We start from the raw sequence: 22,923 nt of genomic DNA, 5'->3' as shown, positions 1-22,923 counted from the left end.
CCGCTGAAAACGTCACTCCTCATAGTTCTTTCGAGGGCAATGCATGTCCACCGTCTCCTGCAGCGGAACCACTAGTGGAACGTGGCGCAAAGCGTCGTCGTTCGCGTTCGGGCCGCGGTTTGCAAAATGACGAGGGCATCGTGGGCTCCATCACACCCCGAAAAACAGAAGCCCTTCACCAGGCTGTTGCCAAAATGATCGCCGTAGACCAGCTGCCGCTTTCTTTTGTGTCAAATGAGGGGTTTACTAGCTTCCTGGGAACGGCTGTGCCTGGATACAGAGTCTGCAAAGAGACTGCGCTGAAAAGTCGACTGAAGGCTTTATGTAACAGTGTCGGGGAAGATATTCGACGAGACCTTCGCAATTGCACGTCTGTTTCATGCACCTCTGACTGCTGGACGTCCATTGCTAACGACAGCTATATGACGGTCATATGTCACACGATCGACAATGAGTGGGTGCCTAAAACATGCACCTTAGCTACGAAGGCATTGGAAGAACGCCACACCGCAGAGAATTTGACGGCAGTTCTCGAAGACGCATTCACTGAATGGGAGATTCAGGGGAAAGTGAAGGCCGTCGTGACAGATAATGCAAAAAATATTGTTAATGCAATTAACAGTCCGATGGTATCGGAACAAGGCCTTACGTGTGCGGCGCATACTCTTCAGCTCGCGGTGAAAGAAGTCATGCAGTACCCTGAAGCAGAAAAAATTGTTGCAAGAGCCTCAAAACTTGTTGGACATTTTAAGCATTCTACAGTCGCGACTAAGGCTTTGCAAAACGAATAAACTATGCGTTCGATGAAAGCACAGAGACTGGTGCGAAGTGTATGTACGCGCTGGAATTCAATGTACGAGATGTTGCAACGCCTCCTCACTAATAGGTTGCCCGTGTCTAGCGTTCTGGCAGACCGGGCAGTTACCGCCGCAAGTACTGCCCTTAGACTCGAAATCAGAGGAGCGGAGTTGGGAGGCAATGCAGGAACTGGTTAACATTCTTAAGCCACTGCAAGTAGCCACGACCTTAATGTGCGGAGGCAAGAACTCACCTGCTTCGATGGTGCGACCGTTGATGAAAAAGATGGTGGATGTCCACATGAGTCCTACTGATACTGACTCCCCATTTGCACAAAATGTAAAGGTCATCGTCGCAAGCGAACTGGAACGCAGGTTCAAACTGTCTCCAGATTTATGCGAGTTTAGCGAAATCTCGGCCCGACTGACAGCGTCTTTCTTGGATCCGCGCCATAAAGACTTAGAAGATGAGACACCTGAGACCAGGAAACAACTGCATCAGCATATTTTGAGTGTACTAAAGAACGGGAGACAACCAACGTCATCTGAAGATGTAGCACTGGTGGAACGCAGAGAGCGCGAGGCGGCGATCGAGTTCTTGTTCAACAAGCCTACAAATTCAGGTAGAACTGTGGAGGCGCAGTTGGAAAGCTATATTGCAGAGCCGCAGCTATCCTTAACTTTGGATCATTTAGAGTGGTGGAAAGCTCGGGAAACCAAATTTCCAGCTGTAGCTTGTCTAGCCAAGCAATGGCTAGCAATACCAGCAACATCTGCAAGTGCGGAACGCACTTTTTCGACGGCGGGCAACATCGTGACCTCCAAAAGAAACTGTTTAGCACCTGAAAACGTTGACACGCTTGTCTTCCTATACCAAAACAGACATTATGTTATTTAGGGGCTGCGCCAATTTGCGATGCTGTCCCTGATTCGAAAGAAAAGGGGACTGTGGAAGTGAATATCGCAACAGGGGTAAAAGTTTTCGTTAAAGGCGTGTTTTTGAAAGAATGAACATAACAGAACAACACACAAAGACATCTGCTTTTAGTCGCTAGTACAGAACTGTAGTATGTTCATGTTTCCCATTAATAAAGATAAGAAGTTGCTTAAATAGCTATCCGTTTCGAAAGGCGTTGCGTTTCGTATTAACAAGACGTTTGAATGCTTCACCTTGACATAACGTTAAACCGCTTCATTTTAACAAAATCCTTAAACGCTTCACATTAACGACACGCTTAAACGTTTCTTATTACCAAAACGCTTAAACGTTTCGCATTCACAAAACGTTTAGACGTTTCGCATTAAAGAAAACCTTTAAACGTTTCATAAGGAAACGTTTTCCAGACTATACGTGAATCTAAACGGCGTATAAAACGTTTAAACGGAAACGTTTTAAACGAAAATCGGAAAAACGTGTTAGATCCCGAGCCCTAGTTTCCATTTGTTTCCTTGCTATAATAAGTATGCAACTTAGCGATTAACAATTACAGCGAACATTGTTATCATTTTTTGCGCTGTCTGATCTTCCCCTACTTCCATTGTCATTGTGGTTTTGTTAGCATATCGCTTTCTCATCGTGTTTTGCCTCCGGTAGGCTCAAACGTCTCTTTATAACGTCATTTCATCACGTCCCAAACGTCATTTATTCCCTTGGTGTAATAAGTATGCAACCTTAGCTAACCATTTCTGCTGTGTCTGTTTATCATCCCCTGTTCCTATTGTCATTGTGGTTTTCAAAACATACCTCTTTGTCATCATGCCCTGATTCCAGTCTCTTCCAAAATTTCTTTGAAATCGAACCAAATAGACAATTTTCATTTATCCCTTGCTATAATAAGTATGCAAACATTAGCGAATATTCTAAATTAATTTTTGCTCTGCGTATCTTCCCCTGTTTCTATTGTGATTGTGGTTTTGTAAGCATACCCCTTTGTGTCACCCTACTCTGATACAAATAGGTTCCCATGTTTCTTTTCCATCGACCCAAATAGACAGCTTTCCATGTATTCCCTTGTTATGATAAGTCTGCAACATTAGCGAGCATTCTAATCCATTTTTACTCTACGCATCTTCCCCTCTTTCTATTGTCATTGTGGTTTTGTAAGCCTACGCCTTTGTCATCGTGTTCTGATTCGAGTTGGTTCCCAAGTTCCTTTTCCATCGACCTAAATATACACTTTTCCATTTATCTCTTTGCTATAATGAGTACACAACCTTAGCGAACACTGCAATCCATTTTTGCTCTTTCAGTGTATCTTCCCAAGCAGCACGTCAATGTTAGTGAAATATTGGACCCATATGGGCTGCCAGGATTACCAATATAGGTCCAGTGTGGGCTGCCAATATGGGACCAATATGGGGTGCGCAACCATGCTCCATATTGGACCAATATGGGCTGCCCATATTGGCAAGCCCATTGTCCATATTGCGCCAATATTTCCGTGATAACGCCAACGAGGAGTCCGTGTAATAATAAATCATTATCCGGTATAATATCTACCACTGATATTACTTCTCTCTTCTTTTTGCTTTTTCATTTCTGCAGATCTTCTTATTGATCCACGTTGCATAGCGTTACAAAAACAACACAGCATCGCTCTAAAAACGAAAAACAGGTGCTACGCCGGTCTTGCTAGAAGACCCAGGTAGTCTCACTGAAATGCCAACGCCAAACATCCCTCAGAAGCCTTCATTGGGATTGCGATAGTGTATGAACCAAAGATTTCCAACCCGCTCCTAGAGCGCAAAGGAGCAAAACAGTTTCCTGACGGTGACGGACATACACTTCAGCAACTGGCACTGCCTGCAGTAACTTGAAAGCACCTAGCGTTACAAAATAGACATCCCAGACAGAACATTGTGTCCCATAATATTCACAAATCGATCATCCATGTCCGCATCCTGGGCAGATGTCCCAAGGAAGTCCCTTGGAAGTCCCTTGTGAGTATTCCCCCTTCAAAGGCCGTGCTCAAGCTGTCCGACGATGATCCGCCCGGGACTGGAAACGGCTGCACCTGCGCTGTGCCGCCGGGTCGCAACGGTCGTTGCACGTTGCACTGTGAAGTGCAATCATTGTGCAATCGAAACGGTGCGGCAGGGCGTAATGTGTATGTAGTTTCGGAATTGAGGTTGTAGTGGTAGAGGGCTTGATTCAGTTTTTTTATTTATTTTGCAATACGCCATGTAGATATTATTACTATGTGTCTGCGCACACGTTCCGCATTTGCAAATATCGTGAGTACGAAACTTGTGCTTGCTACGTTCCGCTAAATACAGACTAATCGCCCGTGCGGTTTGAATGGGTTTGAGGTGCGATGATGGAGCGGTCTCTGCGTGTGCCGTGGAAATGTGGATTGGACGACCTGATTTTGAATGTTTCCCATAAAAAACTCACATAAGCATGGCTCCGCTCGTTCACTCTTAACTCGCCACTCCGGGTATAACGAGGAGGAAGAGGTATAATGCCACGTCACCGATGATGTTACAGGGAGAATTCGTTCTGGTTCGCCGGTCAGTGAGAGTCAGCGCCTTGTCCCTTTGCCGCCGTAAACCAGTTTCGCCAGTTCTCCCGGAGAATTGGGGATAGAAGGAGCGGCCGAATCATGACCGAGCCAATAGCAGTGCTTTTCCAGAACCCCGAACAGCAGAGTAGCAAACGACATCGGAATAGCAGACAACATTTCTTGGGACCAATCAGCGAGCGTGATCCTTGTAGCGTCAACGCGAGGCCACAGGCAGATCATAGGCTGCTACTACTGCTCTCCACCGCCGTTGCGCACGGTCGCTTTTTGCGGCGTACTTTAAATTCAATTTCTGCGATAATTATGACTCTGTGGTGTGAATTACTTCGCATGGTGCATCTTACTGGTCTACTTAAAACAGTTTTATAGGAAGAAAAAAGGGTGTTAAAAAATGACTTCTGTGGTACTTTAAATGAGACGACTGGTTGGTGTATTCCTCACTCTGCCCTTGGCGGACACTGATGATGTCTCCCGTATGGGGGCGAAACGTCTGAATTAGTTTTGTGTTGTTTTGAAAAGTCGGTGTATACCCCTTTTTATACTCGCATATGCTGGAGTTCGCACGCCAAGCAATATATAGTATCTGTTTAGCCTTCGAAAGCGGTGGAGGGAGGCAAAAAGGAGCCGATCCCTGATATACTGGAGAGGGGCCTCTTTATAACGCGGTCCGCCCCCGCGTAGGCCGTGTCTTTGAATGCGCGGCCGATAAAAATGTCGTGTGGGGCAGTATCGTTTGCGGTGCTGTTCCCGGGAAGATTCTTTTTTAAAATGCCACTGCCACATATTCCTTTCAAAGTGGGCTCCCTTGTTATTAGTAGCGCAGAACCTTTTATATATCTTTTTTTTTTTGCTTTTAAATCGCGGCACCCATTCTTCGTCATTGAGAATACGTTGAAGAAACGAACAGGAGAAAGGGAAAATGACAAGCTGCCGGCGCAGGTTGAGAAAATGCAAAAAGAAGCAAGTTGGGATCTACTGAAAACGTCCGCTCACTACATGCAGAAGAACAAGTTCCTGGAGCGCTGCTGAGACTATCCCATTTTTGTCCCCCGGCGTCGGGAAATTGGCGCCCCCATCGCCCGGCAGCAGCCGCAGTAGCCCCCTCCTGCATTCACGGTTGGGTCGCCGCAGGAGGGAGACCCCCACGTATAGCTGTGCGTGGCTTTCCCGTGTCTGGGGAAAGGGGGATCCTGGCAGTTGAGTGGACTCGGGGGTTGGTTTGGACCCTTCGGGGCCCCTCCGGAAAAACAACACACTGCATAGACGGGTGGTCCTGGAAGGCCCGGCCAGTCTATTCAGCAAGTCGCCATCTCACTTTTCATTGCTTTCTCTTTATCTTCTCTCCTCCTCGCTCCCTTCCTCTTTTTACCTTCTTTGGCGGCAAGGGTCAACCTTGGGCAGTTCTTTTCACTCTCCAGAAATCTCCACTTGGGTATAGTGTAGGCGTACCTGCTACTGCGTCAAATGCGGTCCCCTGGTTGGGCTCCGTGGTGGGCGGCAGGACCCTTGCATCGAATAGTTTTGTCCACTTTATGGCTTCCCCTTCTTTAAAACACCGAGATCGGAATCGGAAACGGTTCCGCACCGAGTACCAGCAAATTGATTTAAACACCTCAACACCCGAACCATGGTTTGCAACGTTTCTCGTTGTCCACTTTAATGATGACACAAGACCACTGTCAAATATATCTCCTTTTGTAATAGCGAAAGCACTTGAACAGCTGATAGGTAAAGAATACAATGCCAAGAAACTAGTCTCTGGAGATATCCAAGTCCATGTTGAAAAGCGAGAGCAAAGTAGTGCGCTTCTTTCACTGACAAGCATCAATGGGATATCTGTCACAGTAAGTTCACAAAGGAGTCTCAACATTGTTAGAGGAGTAATTTCTGAGAGCGACCTCCTTGACTGTTCGGAATCGGAACTCCAAGAAGGCCTACAACAGCACGGTGTGGTAGCCGTAAAGCGAATAGTCATGCGTAGGGAGGGGAAAGAAATCCCAACAAAACACGTCATCCTTTCTTTCAAGCTCCACAAGCTGCCAGAAACAATCAAAGCCGGTTACCTCAGTTGCAATGTGATGGCGTATATCCCAAATACGAGTCGCTGTTACAAGTGCCAGCGGTTTGGCCACAGTTCTCAGGTATGCCGTGGGCAGCCCGTCTGTGCTAAGTGCGCCGGCAAAGACCATTCGTCAGAGTCGTGCAACAATGACTTTAAATGTGCCAATTGCAAGGGTAACCACCCTGTTTACTCCAGATCATGTCCTTGTTGGAAGGAGGAGAAACAAATCGTCAAACTGAAAACGGAGAAAAATATCACGTACAGTGCAGCAAAGGCACAATTGGCGTTCCAGAAGAAAGGAACCTTCTCTGATGTGGTGCGCGAGGGAGTGGCACCACTCAGAGTATCGGTGGAGACCCAGACCTCTGGGGCTCCCCTCCACACTCCCCAACACAAAGAGAGGGACACTGAGTGTTCTCCCTCGGTGGCCTCTCAGACGAACAGCCAGGGAGATGCAATGTTAACCTCAGAGGAGGTTGTTGCATCCCCCTCCGTTTGGGATGGGATTGCCATGGGCCTGTCTCAAAACACGAGTCAGAGCATGGATCTCGATGACGACGGCTGCTGCTCTCAGAAGTCGTCTTCGAGTCTACCAAGTCTTTCCATGGGCAAGGAGCAGAGAGGAAAAAAGCTGGCCGAGGACGAGGAGGGAAAGCCAAGGAACAACAACAAAGGGTTCCTCCACGGAGAATACAAGCTCCTTAATCCCTCCGCATTCATGGACAGTTGTTCTATAAGCTCTTTACGCCTTAGAGTAGTCGTTCAGTCCATATTCATTTTCCTTTTCTGTACATTTCTTATGAGTTCCCAGAGCACTATTGAGTGGAAACGCCGGGGTTTGCTGAAAAATCTTGATGACTTCCATGATTTGGCACACAGACATCGTGCTGTCTGTTTCTGTCTCCAAGAAACAAATTTGATTCCAGACACTCCTTTCCACCTCCGACGGTGGAACGTTTATCGTAAGGACCAAACGGACACGGCACGTGCTTCCGGAGGTGTGGCCATTCTCACGGCCAGAACACTTCCCACGAGAGACGTTCCACTTTTCAGAAATCTTGAGGCCATTGCTGTACAGATCTGCACTGACCGTGTAGTGACCGTATGTTCTTTATACCTACTGCCATCAGTCAGGGTCGAACAAAGACAGCTTGAGAATCTTATTAATCAGCTCCCATCGCCTTTTCTACTACTGAGAGATTTGAATGCGCATCATTTGCTCTGGGATTGTTCCAAAGTTGACACCCGAGGTAAAATGTTTGAGAAATTATTAGCATCCTTGCCAATCTGCCTGCTCAATGCAGGAAACGTAGTGTTTCCTGCATGTTAATGCTGTTTCGCAGTCCTTTTCAGCCATTGATATTTCGCTGTGCAGCCCATCTGTATTTCAGGACATTTCATAGACAGTGGTCGAGAACCCCTATGGTAGCGATCACTTCCCTGTCGTTTTAGAGATCAATCGACCATCAGGTGCTATTACAACCCGCCCACCTCGTTGGAAGACACAATTAGCAGACTGGGGCCTCTTTAAACAAGAAGCCACACTTTCTATAGAGTCCCTCATTGGGCTGAACATTAACGACGCAAATGACTATGTCACAGACATTCTTGTAAAAGCAGCAACCACAAGTCCATTCCACAGTCATCAGGTCAACTACCAAGGCGTTGCAAGCCTTCGTGGTCGGAGGACTGTGGAAATACAGGAAAAGAGCAGAACCGTGCTTGGGGCAGGTTCCGGCGGTATGCAACTCCAGCAAATCTACTGGCGTTTAAGAGAGCTGGATCAAAAGCTAGGTGGACACGCCGACAAGCAAAGAGTGAATCATGGAAGGGCTTTGTCTCCTCCTTGAATAGCAACACCCTAACTAAGGGTGTGTGGGATCGACTGAAGAAAATAAAGGGCAATTACACAAGCTTCTCTATTCCCCTTTTGGAGAGGAATGGTGCGGTGTGTCAAACTCTAGAAGCACAGGCAGATGTGTTGGGAGAACACTTGCAGAGTGTTTCTTCCTCCTCTCACTACACCAGGGATTTCCTAAAGGTCAAAGATGATGCTGAGAAATGCAAAATTACATATGACTCCAGTGACAGCCATGCTTTCAATAAACCATTTTGTATGATGGAGCTGCTGCGTGCTCTGTCATCTCCAAAACAAACGGCACCTGGACCAGATCGACAGGTGCATATGGACAGGTACAGTATGTTGCAGCACTTACCAAAAACCATCACTAGAAGGTCTCCTGTACTTTTTCAATTCAGTTTGGCATCAGGGTGAACTCCCATCTCGTTGGAAAGTGGCGACAGTCGTTCCACTTTTGAAGCCAGGGAAAGATTCTTCCAATGTATGTAGCTACAGGCCTATAGCCCTTACAAGTTGTTTATGCAAAACCTTCGAGCGCATGGTGAACCACCGCCTGATGTACTTCCTCGAAGAAAATGGATGTCTCGACAGGTATCAGTGCGGATTTAGAGCCGTCCACTCAACCACTGATCATCTGTTGCGGTTGGAAACTGTCGTCAGGGAGGCGTTTGTCAGAAAGCAGCATTGTATTTCCATATTTTTCGATCTCCAAAAAGCGTACGATAAAGCATGGCGATATGGTATCGTTCGCGACTTGTACAATTTCGGTATACGTGGTCTTATGCTCCGCTACATCGCAAATTTTCTACAGGACATAACTTTTAGAGTTCAGTTGGGCACATCATTCTCACGTTCTTTTATTCAGGAGAACGGTGTCCCACAGGGTTCCGTTCTGAGTGTCACACTCTTCATAGTCAAAATGAACTCTATTGTCCACGCTATTCCGCCATCCGTCATGTACTCACTATACGTTGACGATGTTCAGATATCTTGTTCATCTACAAGCATTTCATGATGTGAGAGACAACTCCAGCTCTGTGTGAACAAATTAGCAAAATGGTCATCTGAGAATAGATTTAATTTCTCCCCTGAAAAAACGACTTGCGTACCTTTCTCAAGGGTAAGGGGTATGTTTCCTGAGCCAGAACTTAAAATGAATTGCCAAGATATTACGGTCAAATCTGAGCATAAATTCCTGGTTATACTTTTGGACCTGAAGCTCACTTTCAACCCTCATATAAGGAACCTAAAAAGTAAATGTGGGAAATCTCTGAACATTCTCAAAATCTTGTCACATAGATCCTGGGGTGCAGACCGTGAGGTTCTGCCTCGCATGTACACATCTTGCATTCGTTCCAAGCTTGACTACGGATCTGTCGTGTACGGCTCTGCACGAAAGTCCGTCTTGAAAGCTTTAGACCCTGTCCACCACCAGGGACTGCGACTGGTCTTGGGAGCCTTCGCACATCGCCGGTCGAGAGTCTCTATGTGGAGTGCAATGAGTGGTCATTAGAAAGGCGGGGATTTTACCTTGCCTCTACATATGCACTAAAAGTACGAAGTTATCCACAGCACCCAGCTTTCTCTTGTGTTACTCAGACACGCTGCAAACAGTTATTTCTTAACAAACCGTCATGTACACCTCCTTTCAACTTGCGAATCATGCAGGAAATTGAAACAGACAGTTTTTCAGAGTACGATTCTACACCTGTAGGAACTAGTGGGAGGATTGCACCGTGGCAACCGCCGCCCGAGCACAACACATCTTTATTGCAGTATAAGAAACACGAAACCCCCACAGCCGTACTCCTGCAAGAGTTTCTGTCCATAAAAGAAGGTTTTGGGGACCACGTCGCGTTTTACACGGTTCCAGAACGGACACCGGTGTCTCATGCGCATGTGTGTGTGTCTCTCTTGCAGATGGCACCGTTTGCCAAACACAGCTTCCATTTCCACCGCAGAAGTCCATGGCATAATCTTGGCACTTAATCATATACTACGACTTTCCGTCAGGTCATCAGTTGTGTACACTGATTCGCTTAGTTGCCTGCAGGCTATATGTAGCCTGCAACCACCAAAAAACCTGCTCGTTCTGCGAGCAAAACACCTGTCTAGCCGCACAATAAATAGAGGTCTTTCCTTGGCACTTTGCTGGGTGCCCAACCACGTCTGGGTACCCGGTAACGAGCTCGCAGACACAGCGACTACCAACGCACTCTCAGGTGACATAACCCCCCTTTGACGTACCAGCTCAGGGTCTGAGGTATGCCTTGCGTAGGGCAATTAATTTAAAATGGCAACATGACTGGGACACACAGACAAATAATAAATTACACTTGATCAAGTGTAATGTAGGCAAGCCTGTAGGAGTTTTTAAAGATAGGCTTTATGAAGTTGTCATGTCTCGTTTGCGCATCGGCCACACATTTCTCACACATGGATTTTTAATCCTCCAGAAGGACCCACCTCAGTGTGTGCACTGTGCTGAGCAGCTGTCTGTTCTTCACATTCTCATCAGCTGCCCCCTCCAGGAACATCATCGCCAAACTCATTTTTCTGAGTTCTACCGGTATATAGGATCATCATTGAAGTCTCATTCTAACAGTTTTCTAAAAAATTGAGGATCCTGTGGGGATATTCCCAGGATGTCATCTCTGTCCTTCGGTGACATCCTCAGGATGAGTGAGGGATGTCAGCATGTTCTTGAGGTATCAAACATTGTGTTTTTTACTTGACCTGTCGCAATTCCCTTGCCATTAGAGGAATCAGCGATATTTTAGCCCGAAAGAAACGTCCAAATGCGAGTGTCGCGCATGCGCATTAGTTGTCGGACGCGTGATTTCGCTCAAACAACCACGCTCTCGGTCGGTTAGACCAATTGGCATTGGCATTACGAAGCAAGATGGAGGCTGTTTGGAGCAAGTGGAAATTTGAGTTGTTGAGCTGCAGTTCTTGTTACAGTAGGATTGCCGCGAATGTTGACTATTTCGAACAATGTGTATCATCTGTGGGAAGTTGTTGGATGTAACGACGTATTAAATTGGGCATTTCACACGCTTCAACGTCCAACCTTGCCGTGCGGCTTGGGCATTTGGTACAACACGGGAACGTACCATTTTCTGCATTTTCAGTCAGTATGGCGTGTACACGGGCAATATGGGGCCCATATTGGACCTGTCTCACCAATGACAAGAAAATATGGGTCCCATATTGTGTGCTGCTTGGGTTCCCCTGTTTTTATTGTCATTGTGGTTTTATAAGCATAACCCCCTTTGTACAGCTTGAAGCAGAGTTAACTGGAACACGGTTGCGGTCGGGGGAGCGGGAAAAGAGCCACCCTAATGACACTTACGAGAAATAACGCGACGATCGCTACAGCTGGAATACTACCTATGCAACCTTAGCGAATATTGTAATTTGTAATTCACTTTTGCACTGTCTGATCCTCCCCTGCTTCCATTGTCATTGTGGTTTTGTGGGCACACTTACGGTCTTTATCGTTTTGTTACGCTGGCGTCCATAACAAAACGATAAATATCACGACTCTTGGCCTATCATATAGTCAGAAATTACGTTGAAGGATGGGACTGGGAGTAAAAGCGGAAGCTCTTTTGTTTTTGTTTTTTTCATATCCAGATGGCGAAGTAATGCACCAAGGCCATCATGCATCTATGTATGTCGGGCTTCAAAAGTTTCCTTTTCACAACCAAGCACCTTGAAACACGTTTTTCGTACCTACTGGTTATATTCTTGTACGTTTCCATCTAGAGAGATATCACGGAGAAGAAAATGGGCACCGGGAAGGTTGAAATCTTATTCCCATTTTCTTTTTGGCTCTCGACAGTCCCGACAGTCCTACGTAGCTGTTGACTAATACAAGCAGTTATGACAACATTTCTAGGGAGGACGTTTGAAGGAGCGGTAAATTTGCGCCCTGTATACATAACTACATAACCTCTAGGAATGCTGAATGCCTAGTGTCATGCCTAGTGTGCCTAGAATCCCCACAAGTGTGACTATCTACGGTCGCGCTGGTGGTTGGAAGCAACCATAAGGACCATGAAAAAATACCGGAAGTTCTATAAACAAATCCACAGAATCACAAATATTATCCGTATGATGCTCAGCGAAGTTCTGACATTTCGTACATTCTGTACTTTACTGAAGCGAGCATATCAAACGTGCTGTCGCAAACTTCTTGCTACCACAATCGAAATGTTACCTAAAATAGTGCAAAAGACAACACAATATCTGTAAAAAAGAATAGAAAGAATATTCGTTTATTCGGGCACTTCCTGTTCACTCATTCTAGGGATCTGGATTTCCGCTGGTGTCGGTCAGTTCGAACTCTATATACGCCTGCTTTCCCCGCAGCTGATGACGTTCTGCAGTGATATGGAAGGCTAGAACAGATGCTGAGCAGTTCTGGCCAGTCAGCGACTCTGTAAATGAGATAATGTGAGTCGCCAGAAATATAGACGAGAAAAAGACATCGAAGTCAGGGTGGATGCAGGTATAATATTCGGATATGTTTCGCTACAGAAGGCTTACCAATTACTTCGCTATCCCTACACATACAACAATATTGGAAAAGGGTAACGGTTTATCTTGTATTACTTTTTTGCCCAAACTCAGGCTTTCTTACAGTATGGAGTTCCTCCACCAGCTCACCTGCGTTTATACTATTTTATCTTGTATTTAGGCATTTGTATCTAGCATACTGCATGTGGGTGGGGTTGAGGTACACCTACGAGGAGCCCATTGCCTGTTTGTTCTTTAGTGTCCCGAACAACAACAACAACAAATAAGTAATGGTCAATGGCAGTAACGTTATTATTTTGCTTCATTTACATATGTACTATCATAGAGTCATTTGCTTTTCATATCTCGCTTAGTAGTTTTGCTATGTTCGTATCATTTTGCACATATGGCAGCCAGCTGCAGCTGAACTGAGTACCCATGGGGCCGTGCTCTCGTCAAGAAGCACTTGTGATCCTATTTGGCCTTCCCCGGTATTACGTACCACCACAAAGCAAACGACGATGAACTCAATGAAATTTCATTTACATTTCATTTTAGTGTCTATGACACGTTAGTATAGCTGCACTTCTGCCGGATACTTATTGCATGCGACGGTTGTCGTGTTTGCCCTGAATATTACGATCCGCAGGGTGTTCTTACCAGAGATGAGAAACTGTACGTCTGCCACCATAGCCTCCATAGTCGTTTCGTCCTCACATTTCCACGACACAGCGTAACCGTCAAGAGGGCCACGGGGCTCCAATGGCCTCTCCCATCTCACCAGCTCTGTGCCGTTTATGAGCTGCTCAACACTCAGGTTTACTGGAGCACTGGAAGCTGCCGAAGAAGACGGACAGTATAAATGCAAAATGCAGCACCTGAATGTGAAAGTAGCGAATACTCTACTGGCCGTAGTACTGTTAGCGTAGAATACGTGCTAGGACTCCCCAGATCCTGGCGAACGGCCGTAACGGCCCTGCACACACACAGAACGGGCATTAATAGTCACAGTACACAAGGGCCAGTAACAGCGCAACAGTATTCACAACGAAACAACGGAAAACTCCAGATGCGATGCATTGCCATTTCTGCGTGCTGCTTGACGTAGACCCACGGAACTCGGTGCATGGATTGGTAATGGCCGCTCCCGGATATGCGGCCACCATCGATATCCTTCTATTATGTCTCTTTATGATTAAAGGGAGACGCCGGGACAATCCGAAACTATTATAATGGCTATGTAAATAAGCTCGATACATCCTTCCTAAATGAGAAATACGGTTGGTTTGGTATTCGGGGACTCGTTAGTTGCCAAAAGAGCTGGGAAGCTCAAAACGAAACCGAAACTTCTGAAGGTTCCCTCTACTACCTCCTGTAGCATGCGTGACGTCACCGGTAGTCTCGTGTGGGCCACCGGCTGTTTTTCGGGCACGCGCTTTGTAACTGCTTCGTGTCACGTGGATGACCAGTCGTGTGCTTCCTCGATTTCGCTCTAAGATATTCGCCAGCGGTAACAACAAAACCTACAGAAAGCCGTACACGAGGAATACCGGTGAGGTGAAGCACAGTGTTGCTGGACTGCTTTTCCGTGGAGGACGCGCCTAATCATTCGAAGGAAAATATTCATTTTCTAATCATCTGGGCCACTTGGGGATGTGAAATTGTGTTCACTGAAATATCATACGGTACGGATTGATGTCGTACTGTTACCTCAAAACCTTTTTGGTGCGGAGTCTCCCTTTAAGTCACTTCATTATCGTCTGCTGAAACTTTTGCGTCTCGAGGTTCAAAACCACAGCAATATTGTCTAACGATAGATAAATTATTTGTCCATTAACTACTAAAATGTCGTACTCCTAGCTGCCACCATCCGAGAGTTACAATGAAGAAACCGATTGCACGAAGAAACGATTGAAGATACCGATTCCAATTACACGCGTCTTATCGACGAGCCTGCCACTCACTTCAAGCCGACAAAGCGTTATACACTGATTGATAATGACGTCGCCTTGCTCACATTTCATAGCCACCAACCTGCTCCTATATTTGTGAATAATAGGTCTTCTTATATACTATCGAACAACATCACGGGCGACCAGAGTCAGTGTCAAACGTAAACAACAACAACAACAATTCAACGTAACAACGTAACGTAACAAAACGTAAAATATTTCATATGTCTATTACCTATTAGAACATCGTTTGTTACCACCATACGGGAGTTACAATTTAAAAAAAAATTACTGAGAGCTCCCGCTCGAGTTGTAATTGGACAATTTTACTGATACAAGAGGAGCATTGTCTTGCTCACAACTCACAAACCCCGATAAACGTACAGCGTGTAGCAGCATCGGTGTCGCTGCCTACTCGTCACCCGCCGCACCCGCGCGGGTGATAATAAACGTTCATTCCAACTCCGTCCCTCTTGGCTGCCGGTTGTCTCTTTTTGCCTTCCTCAAGGCACCCACAAACTTGGTGACCCGGACAATGCTACCCAGCGGCCATACCTCGCAGCCCCCCTCGATGCTGCGACCTCCTCCATTGGCCATGTCGGGCTCAAGCTGCCCGTCTTCTATCCGGCATATCCCGACATCTGGTTTCAGATGGCCGACAGCCAGTTCGCCCTTGCTGGAATCACACAGCAGTTAACGAAATTTCATCATCTCGTCGGTAATCTTCCACCTGAAGTCGCAGTTGAGGTACTCGACATCATTTCCACTCCTCCTCCCAGCAACTCCTATGATGCCCTTCGCAAGGCCGTTTCCGACAGAATTATGGCTTCAGAGCGCGAGCGTCTCTGGCAGCTCTTGGCAGCTGAGGAGCTTGGTGACCGCCGGCCTTCCCAGTTACTTCGACATATGTACAGCCTACTTGGAACCCGTCGCGCAAACTTCGATCAGCCCTTCCTCAAGGAGCCCTTCCGTCGCGTCTGCGCCGCTCCTGAAGAGAGAGAGGGGGGGACGTGTAGCAGCATCGGTATCGCTGTCTGCTCGTCACCCGCCGCACCCGCGCGGGTGATAATAAACGTTTATTCCAACTCGGTCCCTCTTGGCTGCCGGTTGTCTCCTTTTGCCTTCCTCAAGGCACCCACACAGCGTGCCAATAAAAGTCTATCCGCGCCGGCGTGCCGTGCTCTCCAATTAGGGTAAGGTGGGCAAAGATGAGACACGGGGCAAGACGCGACATTCCTTGCTTGACGCCGCCCGTTTCGGAGACGCGATGCTCCATGCGCTTGAAACGTTACTCATACTTGGCTCTACATGTCCGCGTTATTGCACGTGAAAATTGTCCGGATTGGTGTATGCGTTGAAGTGAAAAGAAAAAAGAACCGGCGGAACCGGAAGTAACGAAGCGGTTACTTCTGCCTGGAATGTAAAGACCAGCCAAAAAGGCGCGATTTTCTGTAGTCCTTGTCCTTGTCATCTGTTCAGCAGCCTTTCACAGGCCTATTCTGTCAATGTAAGTTCATATCCCATTGCTTTAATCATTTATCAAGATATATGCAAAATACGGGCAGTCTTGGCTATCCAGCGTTGAACAGAAAAATTAATACATCGGATCATATGAACGGGGCAAGACGCGACAATACACTGTAATTTAAATTTAATGCAGTTTATATACGCATAAGTCAACTATTAGGTGGCTTTATGCTTGTTCCTCAGAGGTTTCTTTTTTTGCATATTGCCTAGGATTTTCCAGCAATTTTCCTGTTTCCTGGGATATTTCCACCAAAGTTGAAGCGCACGCAAAATTGAGTGACCAGCGACTCATCAGACTGACGGTGCCTTGTTTGCAAAGGGAGATGAAGCAAAATAGCACCGGCTTCTGTGTGGTTTTGTTGCACATCACGTGAGCAGTGCGCACAAGGGGGTTGTGTAGGGGCCCAGGGGCCTCACTTTGTATGCTTGGATTGCAAAAACTAATTTGTGTAGTTCATTACCACGGCATGTCTCATCTTGCAACCACGAGGTGTCTCATCTTGCCCCGAGGGCTGGCGCAAGATGAGACAATCTGCATTTTTGAATTTCGTGTTCTGTGTTTATTTTAGACTGGCTACGTCCGTCCTGCGTTTGGTCAGAAGCTCTAGACCACTGAGAATGTGTCTATGGCTAGTTTTCTTTTCTTTTATTTTTTCAAAAACACGAAAAATAAAAATTGCACGTTCAATGTGTCATCTTGCCCCACCTTATCCTACTCAATGCAGGTGGAACATCGTGTTGTTTACATAGAAAGCTCCGAAGGACATTGAATCCTGGTAAATTCCGAAGTGATTGAGCACCGCAGCGCAAAGTTATAACGCGAAACGTAAGATTCTGCTAAACAAAACAATCAAGACGGCGGTTTTGCGAAGAGCAGTTGAGACGCTGCTCTTCTCCAGACGCTACTTTGGCGACGTGTCGCACATGCTGCAAGCCGGATGGAAATGCGGCTGTTCACAAGTTGGTTGGGATTTCCATTTCGCTTCCGTGTGACTGTCGTATTTTGCTCGCGAAATGCGCAACGTGAAAATGGGGTTACCGATGTAAACAGCAGACGACAACCAAAACGGATGTCGTGTGCTTACTGAGAGACAGTAAAACAAAATAACACGCTGTGCAAAAACGACGCGTTGTCGTCTAGGGAGCAGCGTATCGACGGCCCTTTGCCACACCGCCATGCTGGTTGTGTTGATTACGGGAATCGCACGTTTCGCGTTATAACTTTGTCAAAAGCACTTGGCCCATATGGAGCACCCCTGCGCACTGGAGTTTGTCATCGGCTGCCGCTGTGCCCGCGAGGAGGAGTCCCTTCTACATCGTCTTCGGCTGAACGTCGGCCTCACCCGTTCACTCCTTCGAAATGGGCCGCGTCCCATCTCCCACCTGCCGCTGCTGCGCCGTCGAAGACGATATCACTCATCAGCTCCTCGACTGTCAGCGTCACCACCATCCTCGGGCCCTGCTCTGGCAACACCTCCCAGAGATTGGGTGCACGGACGGACGGACAGACGTTTCTCTCGCAACACTCCTTGGCCCTGAGCGGCGAGCTAGCCAGTGGAGAGTCACAAAAGCGGTGCTCCGTTTTCTGCGTGATACGGGCCTCCTGGGCTCCATGTGAGCCGAGTGTCTTTTTCATTTTGTTTTTCTTGTTTTTATTTTCTTATTTATTTATCTGCCTTTTTGTCATTTCTTTTTCTTTCTTGTTTATATTCTTCCTTTTTTGTTTAGGGAATAGTAAGCCGGCATGCTGCATGGCTGATCTTTCCCCTTTCTTTTTCTTTTTTTTCTGCCAATAAATTCTCCTTAAAATCTCCGCCATAAAATCTCCGCCTTAGCCCACTCGGCCATGCCACTGGTAAATACATTACTGATGACGAATGGGGAAATTCGCCACATGAGGTGCGGCCCACTACCCCAACACGCAATGGACGGAATGAGATGTGCCCGGATGATGAGCCGATGAACAGCGCTGAAGCTAGTGGTCGACTCAATGGTTGGGGAAGAGTCCCACGTCATCATCACTTTGATATCATTTATCGTTGTTGTTTTTATTGTTTGCCCTGCGGTGCTTAACTCTTCGAATCTGACCAGACTTAAATGTCCTTCGGAGTTTTCTATGTAGACAACAGAATGTCCAACCTGCATCAATTAAGTAAGCATGGGATTGGTGGCGAGCATGGAATGCCGGTGCGGGCAGACGTCTATATGGGTAACAGCCTGTAGATTTAGACTTCGTCCGTCATGTCCCGATCACACATTACAACAGTATCGTTTACAGTACAATACCCAAACAAATTTACAGAAATTTAGCAGCATGAGATGTGGACATGTGGAGCTGTGGAACCGCCACCTCCAAATTTTTCTTCTCATATCCATTCCATGCCAATAGCCGCGGTCCAGCAGGCAGACCACACGCCCCCCTCCCCACTCTGCCTTCTAAGTGTGAGGTGTATGATGCCTGCTTACCCTCTATAGGCGTTGACACACCAATACTGGCGTTGGACCCGCAACCATTCTTGTTGCAGCCTCTTAGTAGTATCTCGTAGCTCGTGTAGTACTCAAGGTTCCATACTATGAGTGAACCAGTTGCTGTGTCCGACTTCATTTCGTCGTCAAATACGTGGGCGTTGCAATGGGCTGGTGTTGTGCAGTTTAGCCAGATGTCGTTTTCCAGTGAGACCTGTTAACATCATCCTAATGACATGAGAAGCCTCGGAGACACGTAAAACTGTGCTCGACGATACTGACCTAGTGCCAGACGAACCCACCTGAATATAAGACACCGTGCTATTGTAGAAAGTCCAGCTGACGTGGAGTTGACAAGGAGGCGTGACTACATGATAGTTATTCAGCGTGGGGTGTTCAGGAACTGGAAGTATTTTTTGCTCTTAACGATTGTTGTTTACAGACAGGAATTTTTCATGGCAATAATTTATTTTCATATTTTATAATCTCTTCCCATTCCCAATCCCTGTTGCTGAGTAGACACTGTTGTGCCTACCCCCCCCCCCCCCCCCCCGTTACTCATACTTTCTGCCAGTATTGTACCCGTTACCGAAATATGGTATCGCGATACGGATACTCGTTACTTGAGTAAAATGTATCGAAATACCGATATCGATACTTCTTTTGTAAAGTAACGAAGTACCGCTACCGTTCCTAAAAAAAGTAACGCGATACTTCGAGCGATACTTTTGTTTGAAATAAAGGAGATGGTGCAACATGGAAATATCGCTTACGTGAACAGTTCTGCCGTGAAAAGACAGCATTTCATATCTAGCTCGGAAACGTTATGCTTGACTTTTAGCAATAGCTGGTTCTTGAAATCGTCTTCTGTCATCCTTGCAAGCTGTGGTGTCTCCGGCAGAGAGTATAGAGACAGAGGCAGTGGACAGAGGCCAGTGTGACAATTACGTTAGTGTCAGGCCAACACATACCATGAAGTCCAATGACCCAGGAATCCTATCTGAAGTTTACAATGCAACAGTATATGGAGTGTGACTCAGGGCGACACGGCAGCTTAGCAGTGGAATTTAGAGCGCACTGTTAAAGAACTTGACCTCTGTTCGTTGACCTCAACTCTTTTGTTGAACACAGCGTGGTTATTTCCTTCAGTTTCAAAGAAAAACGGTGAACACGTGTTTGGCATAATTTCATAATTCCGGTTACGGAGCACGTAGGCGTGTCCACAAGCTTCTTGTCGAGGGCTAGGCGAACCATTGACAATGAATAAGAATAAGAAATATGGTCGGTGAAGAAAGGGTGGGGCACTAAAAAGTATCGGTATCGGTAACGATGCGTTACCATAAATGCGTAACGGAAATACTTTTCCGATACTGATTTTATAAAGTATCGCCGATACGCACTCCGATACCGAAAAAGTATCGATTACTGTAACGGCGTTACTTGTAACGGCGATACGTACAACACTGCGTTTCTGCGCATGCGGACCGCTTGCTGAGATACTGGGGCTGCATTGCTTCTGACCTGTTTACTTCTGTGACAACGCAATTAACTTACTCCATTTCCAGCAATTCATCTCCACGTATGAAGCGGAAACCTGGAATCGATGAAACGCAGTGACCGAAAATGTCGTGTCGATCATCGGGTTAAATAACTCGTTCCACCAGCTTTGGTCACGCGTATCGAAACTGGGTTCACTCTGTACCTAGCTCATATTCAGCAGAGTACGAAAGCTTTTTGTCCCTCCTACGCGCATATGTGTATTCGTAGGGACGGAAACGACGACTAAAGTAAATGAGGCCTCGTTGATGATTCCTTGCTGAGGAATGTTTTTCACTATGGGGGGGGGGGGGGGGAGTGATATCCCAACCAGTTTTCAAAAATGAGGTTGTATTAACACCCCATCTTAATTTTACCAGACCCGTGGCTCGAGAAACCTGATTTACCCGAGAAACATACGCATGACGCTATTATCAGATGGAGATGGACAACTACCTATTTAGTAGTCTAATTGTAACTGCTTCTTGAAATTGTAGTTGAAACAACTGGTTCAGCTATACCTTAGCAGAGGCGAAAGAAAAAACGATCTTTTGACGGTTTTTGTAGCTATACTGCAATGTAGTTCAAGTCCATTTTTAACTGATCCTGATTTAACTTTATCTACTTGTAGGCTCTCCATGCTCGTAGAAACAGCATCAAGGGGCATCTACGACAGAGGAACGACAAAAGGCGAAGAGGTTGTCAGGATAACAATCTCATCAGAATCTTGCATACCATATGCTATGTTTCATGATATTGTCCTCCGCAACAGACTAATTATTTAGCCCCCACATGATTTCTAAGGATTTTCTGCGCCCTGCTTTAACACAACAGATCAAAGATCATGACAGATACTTATCATCAAGATGATGCCGGGTCCTGCCATACCCCGTATAAGTGCGTGCCATCTTACCCACAAATGTGCTTTTAATTCAGAATATAATCCTAGTATAGTCGATAGTGCTCTGTATTTTATTACTGTAGTACTTCTGAGATTTGCATCTTTATTATTATTGTTATTTAGTAAACTATATAAGTGAGATGACCATGCTTTCAAAATCTCTATTAGACTTTGTACGTGTCGGCGGAATCACAACTTGTTCGGCAAGGTTTAAATGTCCTTCAGCAACTGCGGTGCTTGGCGGCGCAGTTGTTATTGCATTAATTTCTGGGAGCCTTTTTTTCTTTTTCTTTTTCATGCTATGGTAGTTTTGCGGTCCGGACAGCCATGTGCCTTTCAGTTAAGGTATGATTCCATGTCCCGAGCGAAGTGTTTCAAGGGCACAGTGTAATATATAGTTCAGTGCGTGAGCGTGTCACTGCATGCTCGCTATATCGCCATGCCATGCGCTTCGTTCCATGTGCGGTCCTCAGATGTGCGTTGTAGTAGAACGTCGATTAGTGCACATATAAGTTGTGGCGGGTTCCATACTTTGTTGCAGTTTATCTGCATCAGACCGGATGCCGATGTACTGCTCGCGACACGCTTGTCTGAAATCGCCTGTCAGTAGTTCTGCAGCCCATGCTTCCTTGATTGCCCTCGGAAATGTTGTACCAATATTGTATTTCAAGGTGGACGATATGCTGCACGTGTTTCTTACTCAAAATAAATGATCTTGCAACACCTCGAGATTTCAGATGGGGTAAACCACGGGGTGATGATGGGTGTATCCCATTTGAAACCATTAAAAATAATCTTTCAAAAATAAACGCGTAAGTACCCACTGTTAAAAATATATCTCCCAGAATATACGCTTAAAAATAAACGCACAAAAATAATCGCCGAAATATCCCCGTTTAAATATAAACGCTAAGGAATCCACGGTTAAGAATATACCGTTAAAAATAAATCGTTTCAGAATCCCCCAAATCCACCCTACAGTTGCTAGAGTCAGGTGGTATGGCCCAAATTAAGGTGAACTGCAAGCAAGGGGCTTAACCTAACCTCACAAGACCAAACTAGTCTAAACTATCCCAAACTAACCGAAACCAAACTAAACTAACCTAACATAACATGATATAACCCGGCGTAAATAGCAATCAGTCTGCTTCCGTACTAGATGGTGAGAGGATTTCGAAACAGTTTATTTTTAATGGTGGATTATTAATCGGTGATCTATAAGCGGGGATAGGAAGCGGTTTATTTTAGGAAATATATTTTTAACCGTGTATTTTTTAGGCGGATTATTATTGAATATTTTATTCTTAAACGGTTATTCTTAATGGTGGATTTCGGGGACCCCCCGTGATGATTTCAGACAACCGTGTCGAAAGTAGTATATATACGTTGATATATGCAACTGATACATATCCGCTCGCATGCTGCCCGCGTCCGATTCGCGTACAGCAACAACTAGCAATACTTCATCCTCTAGCTACCCTCTGGATATCAGCTTATAGTAGCAGATAGCACAAGGTGCCGTGCTGTCTCGGATGCGTTAACTCTGCGAGTTTGCAAAACATGGCTTGCTGTTGGGTCGACAAGGTCGTGAACAGCTGTGGACAACTACAGGTTTTCCCGTCCATGTTAATCCAAGTGCCATCTGAATTAGTCCAGGTGCCATCTGAAATAATCTAAACGCCATTTAATTTAATTCGTGCCCCATCTGAAAAAATCGAGATGCTAGTCAATTTAATCCACGTGCCATCTGAATTAATCCATGTGTTTTTTAAGCACTAT

The 22,923-nt window shown here is 46.0% G+C and overlaps 1 protein-coding gene across 1 annotated transcript in view; it reads right to left on the bottom strand.

The window, feature by feature from the left end:
* Positions 1–12,491: 12,491 nt before the first annotated feature.
* LOC135385292 (uncharacterized) overlaps positions 12,492–22,923 on the bottom strand; it is a 91,408-nt gene continuing 80,976 nt past the window's right edge. The window contains exons 9-12 of the mRNA XM_064614516.1: positions 19,010–19,110; positions 18,708–18,921; positions 13,423–13,599; positions 12,492–12,683 (exon numbers count right to left, since the gene is read on the bottom strand). Coding sequence (XP_064470586.1) covers positions 12,550–12,683; positions 13,423–13,599; positions 18,708–18,921; positions 19,010–19,110 — 626 coding nt within the window. The 3' untranslated portion in view covers positions 12,492–12,549. The remainder of the gene's footprint in view (positions 12,684–13,422; positions 13,600–18,707; positions 18,922–19,009; positions 19,111–22,923) is intronic.

This window comes from Ornithodoros turicata, chromosome 2 (assembly GCF_037126465.1).
Source record: "Ornithodoros turicata isolate Travis chromosome 2, ASM3712646v1, whole genome shotgun sequence".
Classification (NCBI taxonomy): domain Eukaryota; kingdom Metazoa; phylum Arthropoda; class Arachnida; order Ixodida; family Argasidae; genus Ornithodoros; species Ornithodoros turicata.
Note: the sequence above shows the minus strand (reverse complement) of the source record. Positions and strands in the feature narration are given on the sequence as shown.